Source organism: Lupinus angustifolius, unplaced genomic scaffold (genome assembly GCF_001865875.1).
Source record: "Lupinus angustifolius cultivar Tanjil unplaced genomic scaffold, LupAngTanjil_v1.0 Scaffold_83_16, whole genome shotgun sequence".
Taxonomy (NCBI): Eukaryota; Viridiplantae; Streptophyta; class Magnoliopsida; order Fabales; family Fabaceae; genus Lupinus; species Lupinus angustifolius.
This window is the reverse complement of record NW_017724196.1, coordinates 10,458-18,880: the sequence shown is the minus strand read 5'-3', so window position 1 is coordinate 18,880 and position 8,423 is coordinate 10,458. Positions and strand designations below refer to the sequence as shown.

The 8,423-nt window shown below is 35.9% G+C and overlaps 2 protein-coding genes across 3 annotated transcripts; one reads left to right on the top strand and one right to left on the bottom strand.

Moving 5' to 3' along the window:
- Window positions 1-1,009: 1,009 nt before the first annotated feature.
- On the top strand, window positions 1,010-2,800 carry LOC109339614. The gene has a single exon (XM_019577078.1). The coding sequence runs from the start codon at window positions 1,126-1,128 to the stop codon at window positions 2,596-2,598; it is 1,473 nt and encodes a 490-aa protein (XP_019432623.1). The 5' UTR covers window positions 1,010-1,125; the 3' UTR covers window positions 2,599-2,800.
- Window positions 2,801-3,456: 656 nt separating this feature from the next.
- LOC109339615 (probable E3 ubiquitin-protein ligase LOG2) lies at window positions 3,457-7,877 on the bottom strand. 2 transcript variants are annotated; one of them, XM_019577080.1, is made up of 4 exons: window positions 7,177-7,877; window positions 4,632-5,023; window positions 4,528-4,592; window positions 3,457-3,908 (listed from the first exon to the last, which is right to left on the bottom strand). In XM_019577080.1, exons 1-4 carry the CDS (start codon window positions 7,629-7,631, stop codon window positions 3,792-3,794), a joined length of 1,029 nt encoding a protein of 342 aa, XP_019432625.1. In that variant the 5' UTR covers window positions 7,632-7,877; the 3' UTR covers window positions 3,457-3,791. The 2 variants fall into 2 exon arrangements, with proteins under 2 accessions (XP_019432625.1, XP_019432624.1); XM_019577079.1 differs by having other exon boundaries at window positions 3,459-3,908; window positions 4,528-5,023; window positions 7,177-7,874.
- Window positions 7,878-8,423: the final 546 nt, after the last annotated feature.

The following is an 8,423-nucleotide window of genomic DNA, read 5'->3' as shown; positions in this document are numbered from 1 at the left end:
TGTTAAGTAATTTTTTTTACAATAAAATGTATCACCATATTTTATGAATAAGAAATTAAATGTTTTTTAATATATAGTTGTCCCTTTTACTAAGTATTACTAAGTTAACTCATTGACATTTTAATTTACACGAGGATCCAATGAATTTTGTTGGCGAAACATGTAATCTAACTGTTACTTAGTATAACACATGTTTAGAAAGTCCTGTGGTTTATTTTTATAAGGTATTATACAATTTTTATGAAACATTTTTTTGGCTTTTGTCATTGTTAAATGTCTTAAGTTTTAACTCTTTTTTGTTTTCTATAAATCAATAGTTAATATATAGTGTTGTTGTTTTCAAGACTATCAACTAAAAAACATTAAAATATCAAACAAGGGTAAATAAGTTTTGGTATAATTAAAATATCCTTCATCCACTAATGAACAAGTGTCTCTTCCCTAGAATCGAAACTATTGCTTTAAGATTATGAAGAATAGTTAAATTAGATTTTAGAGAATATTAATGTCAAATAGAAATCATGTGTGGGAATGGATGGGATCACCTATCTCCAACGTGTCTCATTTCCTATTCCAAGCTAATCATATATTAATACGAGGATAAAATACAAATTTTAAAAGCAAAAAGTACTAAAATAGTTGATATGGTGTTTCATTTCTTGTGTAGAGCTAATCAAAATGTTTTTATTTTTAACTTTTATGTGGCAATGTGATTCACCTTGGAATAAGGGAGACATGCAATCTCCTTCTATTAATGTCATTCTTTTTGATAAAGATTATATGTTCTAAATGATGTCTCACACTTTGTCTCAAACCAATTAAAATGCTATTTTTTATTACATTTTGTTTTTAATTTTTTTTATTTATGTAACAATATGTGATTGATTTGAAATAGGAAATGAGAGATTGTTGAAGATATAAATATTCCTTTCCCCTTACTATAAAAGTGTAAATTTAGTATTGAGGCATGGGGTGCTTCAATAGAAAACTGAAAAAAGTACATATAAACTTAAATTTTTTAACTAAACATGTTCCATAGATGACAGAACTGTGAATCAAGACACCCACACTCTTCTTTTAACAAATCTCTCTGCCAAATTCCATTTCTTTAAACAAATTTCTCTCATGGATACCACAAAATTTGACAAGAACAACAACAAGAACAAAAAAAACTCAATGGATTCCAAGGTCTTCAAATTCAACATCCTCAATGGCTCCATAGCTAAACAAGCATTCTTCCGTGCTCTCTTCCTTGCTTCTGCTATATCCCTTGTGTCTCTGTACCTTTTCCTATCCACCATGGACTTTGTATCCTTAACTCCAAAGACTTACATTGATTGTTTATCAGAATCATCACAATCTCAATCAAAAGAAGCTACTGTAACACCAGGTTCTTACTTATTCCAGAGCCGGGTACTTAACACTTTCTGGGGCTCATTTGAGTCCTTAAGCTGCAGCAAACACCTCAACTTGACTCTCAGTGTTGTAAAAAAGCTAATTGGTAAACGGCTCTTAACCCGCGAAGCCGAAAGCCTCTGCCTTGGACAAGACTCATCTATTGTTGTCTCTGCAATGCAGCAGTTGGGTTTCTCAAGCATTAAAGGGGTCTACAATCATAGTGTTTTCTCCATCAAGCAGAAGAAGAACATTGTGCATGAGCTTCAGTACCTGGACTGTTCATTTGATTTTGTGTTCTCCAAGGATCTTGACAATAATTCTGTCCCTGCTTCGCTTGTGTTTGAGGTCGAACGCATCCTTAAGCCTGGTGGAATTGGTGCACTGCTTGTAGGTCCGGCCTATGGTTCGGTTTCATCATTGTTGAGATCTTCTAATGTTGTCCATGTTGATCATGTCAATGAGCTTAGTGTTGTTGTTTTCAAGAAAAGATCTGAGAATAGGAGCTCTTTGTTTTGTAAGTATAACTTTCCATCAGAGTGTGCAAGTGTTACTTTAACAAAACCTTTTATAGAGCTTATGGAACCTCTTGTGGATGAAATCACTAAACAAACACCACCTTTTGAGTATGAGAAGAGGATCTCTTATTTGCCCAAGTTTGTGGACCTTTTCACTAGGAAGAAATTGGTGTATATTGATATTGAAGTTGAGGGGTTACTGAATGCAAATGTTACTGATTGGTTTCTACCATTTTATCCTATTGATCAGAAAGCTTTCAATGCCTATTTGGTTCATCACAACACTTCCATCATGTTGTCCCATGTGAAAAGACCCGGTGTTACCTTTGTTTATCATCCCAGGTTGGCCGGAAACATTCAGGATCCAAATGTGGAAGAAGAGCTTGTTTTTCTCAAATGGTTCCAAGAAACTGTTCGACAGTCGGATTTTGTGGTGCTGAAGATGAATGCAGGGAAAGCGGAAATGAAGCTCCTGACGGATTTGGTTAAAAGTGGAGCTATATGCTCCATTGATGAGATATTTCTCAGCTGTTCAGGCAGTGGAGATGGTAATGGTAAAACTTTGAGCAGAAAAAAAAGTTGCATGGATATTTACAAGGGTCTTAGAAGCTGTGGTGTCTATGTGCATCAATGGTGGGAAACTAAATTGCATCAGGGTTTGTCTCAGGTGGTCAATGTTCAATAATCATGGCGTGTGAGAAGTTGTTTATATGTTATATGTTTGGTGGTATTGAATTATAGAACAATTGAGTTATGCTGTGTTTGTTATCTGTCAAGTAAGATGCTATTACTTCGAACTTTTACATGCTATGCATGTGTGGGTAAGTTAATTCTTAGTAAGCAACCATTGCCATTGTGGTCTGCTAATAAAATCACTGTTTTCTGCTTTTACATTTTTATCTTATTTGGAGTTTGGCAATAAATAGTGTAGTTGAGGACGGGATCCCAATCACAACTCCACCATTGATTTGGAATAACCTCGTGTAATTTTAAATAATTAATGCATCATAGAGAGTGAAGATTTTGTTGTAACAATCCTAAAAACAATCTCCCTGATTGTGAGGATAAAGTTGCATAAAATCTACCATCCTCAGATCTCACTGAGTGAAAACCTTGTACACTGGGTCGCCCCAATTAATACAATACCATGTAATAATTTCTCAACCAGCCCTACGGGGAGCAAGACATGGGAAATAAGTTAAGGACTACCTAACCACTCTTGCATTTGATCAAACTGATATCATGCTTTACAAATTATCCATATTCCCCCTTTCACTCTCATGTAGAAGGAAAAACCGATTTGACCCAACAAACATTTGTCATCATCATGATAAGTATAGACAATGATAGAGTAGACACTCTCCCACCAAGCCACAGAAACCCACTCTCATTCCCAAATACAGACAGAAAACAGACCTGAGAAGTTAGAAATGGTTTTGTAACAAGATATCTTTAGCCAAAATTTGTTGAAAGCAAATAAAAGCATCCAACTTTCCAATATTGTGCCAAAATGAAAACAAGAAGGCTAGAGCTAGAAGAGATGTCTGAAGAAGGCATGATAAAATACTAGCCATAATATCAATCCTTCTTTGATGATTACAAAACATGGAAATATAAAGGAAAAACCAAAAGATGTCAAATCCCAAGAGATGGTGAGTAATGCATTTGAATATATTTAGAAGGGATGCCAATATAGGCATTAGAAGTTAAACCAAACAAGCATAGTAGAGGCATTGGATTATACAAGTTAGGATCAATGCCTCCATGTCAAACAACATACATATAAATTCCATTATACACTTTTTTTAAGGTAAGGGAAAAGTTTTAAGTATTACAATTGGACTGTACAGGAAGCTTGAGTCACAAACACTTGTATCTTCACTCTTCAGGCTCTGGACCCACTTTGATCTCGAGAAGCCTCTCAACTGGTTGTCTGCAGATTGGGCATCTGTTTGTCTGGAACCTCAAAACCTTAGCACATCCACTGCACATACACTGAAACAAGGAAACAAATCCAGCCAAAGTATATCAAGAAGGACTCAAGGACTGATTACATAGTTTTCAACCAAGGTTTTTAATTGCAATTACGGATGCTGTTGCAGAGACAACAAGAACCACAAATTGCAGCCTCGTTCTCAATTGCGGTAATGGACCAGCAGGACCGCAAATGTAAAACCTTTTTATTCACAATCAAAGGTGAGAAACTAATCATCAGTTTGCTTAGAATTTTTTGTACTACCAAGGTTATCCTCTCACTCGATGGATAAAGAACTAATCTCTTCCGGGGTACGTGACTGCCCCTCCCAACAGGTGTCACTCCTAATAATCGAGCCCTTGACATTTTAGTCTTTTTGGGATCTAGCGGGACCTTACACCACTAAACCAATGTCTTATTGGTTCAGTTTGCTGAGATTGACACATCAGAATAATTTAAAGGTTGACGAAATAAATAGGAATGACAGTATTCTGATAGTTGAAGGAATATGGCAGGAACAATCATGGATACCATTTCACACTTTCAGTTCATTAATACTCAGGATATTGATGGTTATCATCAGCACCATTCTATTGGCCAATTAAAGAAGTTTATTAAAAAGGTGAAACTGTAAAATACCATGTGGCGGCAGGGAAGGACAGTTGTATCCCGAGGCTCTGACAAGCAGATAACACACTCTTTTCCTGGGTCATTTCCATCCAAGTCACTCTCCACTGAACTTCCAATGCCATATATCTCCTGCAGCTCATACCTCATTCCATTCACCCACAAGATCTGCTTTACAACTTTCACGAGGAACTCACCTTTCTCCTTCTCAAACACTGCTTGAGTTATCTGCGAGTTTGTGCTACCAGATGTTGGAGTTTCATTTGATCCATCACCATCGTGAGAGGACGCATCTGCCTTAACGGCTAGAGGATAGACATCCATGTCAATCACTTTCAACAGCTCAGACTCCTCAAATATTGAAAAGTTGATACCAGTTCCAGCAGGCTGTTTAAACTTCTGCCCGAGACCTTGCTGAAAGTTTACAGTCACAGGTGGAAGAGTGTCTTCCTTCATTGGTGTAAGGATGCAACCTTCACCTTCTTTTGCAAAGAAAATTATGGTGATGCTGTTATGGAGATAGAAAGAAAGCAAAACCTTCAGATCAAATAAAGAACTATAGCACAAAATGTCCACATTCAAAATCTTTATCATGAGGTTATGGCAAAAAAAAACCCACAGAAATAGCATAACAATCGATGATTCAGAGAATTACCTTTAGATTGGACAAAATATCCACATTCAAAATCTTTATCATGAGGTTATGACAAAAAATAACTACAGAAATGGCATAACAATTGATGATGCAGAGAATTACCTTTAGGGTGGACAACAAATGTTAAAATCCTTGAACATGTAAAAAAATTCAGAAGTAAATATGATTATGCTGGTATTTTACACGCAAATCCTTCAATAAAAAGGGACCAGACTATCCAACAATGTAATTGACATAGAACCTCATTGTGCCTTGTCACTGACTCACTGCACATAATCCTCTATAATCTAGCAATTTCTCATTGTGCCCTGTCAGTTCAAAATTAAACCTCAAACAATCAAACTACTATAGAACTAGCGATTTCTCCTTTTCATAAGGCCTCCTTCCAGTCTTAACCAGTCAGTGTTACTGGAAACAAAACTACAGTTAAACCGACAGAAATAGCATTCACTCCAAGATTAGTGATTTGAAAGTAACAATAGCTATTAGCATAAGTATATCAGACAGTGCATGGTCTATAAGCCAATGTTCAGGCACAAAGAACCTCCACTTTCAAACATACTAAAGTAATATTGACAACTATTTTGTCAACCTAACCATCATACTTGCCATTAATGTGTACTAAAGAAGTTCACTTTCAATTGTTAAAAAACACCAGTTCATGCAAAAATAGAAAACATGATTTCTTCACTTCCAAAAAAATGAAAAGGATTAAAAAGGCACTCTCAAGAAACTAAGTGGACAATTGCAAATAGATGCAAACATGGTGTCTTATTGTCTATTGGGTTATTAGATCACAATCCAAAATAAATTGGATTTTTTATATAAAAAACACACAAAATAGTACTTATAAGCAATGTTGATTATGAAATGAAGATAATCTGTCATGCTGGAAACCTTTAGCAACAATTGACTCTGCTGTTCAATCGGACTCCCAGATTCTCAGAGGAAACTGAACCCTAGCAAGTAGCAACACATAAATATGCTTATTCATTAAATCACGACATAGATGCAAAACAAAAACAATAGCTACTCAGCAACATAAAAGTCAATGAGCTATCTAAAGTCTGAACTGTAAAATATTAAGTTACACTTTACATCACAATCCAGTTTTACACTTTCTATGTGACCTACACTAAGATGCTCCGATAAGTACATCATAAGCCATACTTTTCTAAACTGGTAACTTATAAAGCCCATTTCTTAAAAATTCTAGCTACAATTAGAGTTTAAATAGTTGAGCATATCAATACAGATTATTACATAGTGACAAGCCTAAAAAGCATATAGATAGAGCAGTGGAAAATGATGGCTAGTAAGTAAAGTAAGTAATTAAACCATGTATAATGTTGATAAGCTTAACTCTAACAGCATCCTATTCCTATCCAACAAGCTCTCCAAAACTTCGAATCTAGAACACAATTACCATTCAAATGATGCAACAAATAACCACACCCCAATCCATATTAGGATTCTTTTGTGCTTGACTACTTGTATTGTTCTCCAATAAAAATATAACATGTGTGTGATATATGTTAGGCATGTTTCATTGGAAAGCATGGCAAGTACACAAAAAAACAGCACTAAATTTTGCCCTGCATGTTATTATTATCTACATCTATCTTCCGCAGAGTCCACTAAGTGAGAGCATGATCCACTCAGCCGCACTTTTTATGTTATTATTTTTGTGGTATTACCAAGAGTAAGGAACTAATCTCTTCCAGGTGTGTGGCTGCCCCTCCCAACAAGTATTGCTCTCAGGAATCGAATCATTGACCTTTTGGTTATTCTGGGATCTAACTTGCCTTATACTACAAGAGCAACACCTTGTTGGTTTTATGTTATTATTATAACCATCAAGTAAGGTGACAAGTTCAAATCCTAGAACTAGAAATAGGATTGTGGGATAAGGCTGCTCACATCTAATCTCCCCAAACCCCACCAAATGGGAGCTTCGTGCACTTGGTTGTCCTTTTATTACCATAAAAAAGGGAAAACAGAATTACCTCCCATCAATGGTGGCATCAAACATAAACGACACAAGGAAACGCCCAGGATTCTCTTCATCAGGCTCAATCCTCAAACTCTCCTTCTTGATGTTAACAGCATTCCTTATCGTAACCGCTTTCTGGTGCTCCACATAGGGCATCATAGGTGGTTGCGGCGGCACTTGCACATGCGGTTGCGGGTAGCGCCCCCACATTGGGTCCATCACCGGACGGTGGTGGTGGTCATACGGAGCCGGCAACGGCATCGGCATAGTTGGCGGTGGAGGGGGATAGTAGCCAGGGTAGTTGTGATACGGCATGGTGGCAGACGCCGGGTACATGTACCGGTTGGCCGTGGTTTCCGGCTGAGATGTCACTTGTGGCGGAGGCGGCGGATGAATCCGTCGCCCACTGCTACTGCCGCTAGATCTACGACGGTTGTTAACCCCGCTACTACTTCCAACGTTGCCCATTGATTATGGAGAAGAAGATTTTCACCTAATTTACCAGAAAGGTTTAGCTATAAAAATTGAAATAAGAAGAGAAGGGTTTTGAGAGAAGATTTGACATGTAATGATTATAAGCAGAAGATGGAATTAAATAATATAATAATAATGGAGATTAGATAAGACAGAGAGAAAGTGAGATTCTTTGGTGGATGGAGTGCGTAATAATGGAATTTGCTTAAAGCTCCACTCCACCCAGCAAGAGGAGCACCCATTTACTTTACTTTCCTCATTTCGTTGTGTTAATTAATTATTTCCAAATAGAAAATATGTTCTATAATCTACAAAGAATCTAACACCATAATAAAAATAAGGCATTTTCGTCCATAAAGTTGATTCAGTTGGGATATCATTATAATGGATGTGAGTTTAAATTTTGTATTTAACAAGTTTTCTGAACTTATTTCAAAAACATCTTATTGAAAAAAAGAAGTATTTTATCTTCAACATTTTGTCGTGAAGTTTTAAATGAATATATAAAAAGTTGTTGAAATATGTCGGTTAACAGTTTTTGGAAATCATATTATTATTTTTTATTTCTTAAGAAATTAATATAAGGACATATGATTAAATTGATTAAAAGGATAAGTTTTTTTTCCACATATTAAGAGAATTTATGTTATAAAATAGTTTTTAAAAGTTAACTTCTTTCATGATCAAATCTCAATTGTTAGTAATAAAACTAAAACAATAAAAATATAAGGGATGAGAAAATAATACACCCATTTATAGTGGTTTACTCAACCAGAGTTACCTTGA

Excerpts from the sequence above, each read along its gene's own strand:
- LOC109339615 (XM_019577079.1), bottom strand. The coding sequence starts at position 7,631 with ATGGGCAACGTTGGAAGTAGTAGCGGGGTTAACAACCGTCGTAGATCT. Across the intron at positions 5,024-7,176 it reads GATGCCACCATTGATGGGAG|CATCACCATAATTTTCTTTG; the intron begins GTAATTCTGTTT and ends TCTCCATAACAG. Across the intron at positions 3,909-4,527 it reads TCCTTCCCTGCCGCCACATG|TGTATGTGCAGTGGATGTGC; the intron begins GTATTTTACAGT and ends TCCTTGTTTCAG.
- LOC109339614 (XM_019577078.1), top strand. The coding sequence starts at position 1,126 with ATGGATACCACAAAATTTGACAAGAACAACAACAAGAACAAAAAAAAC.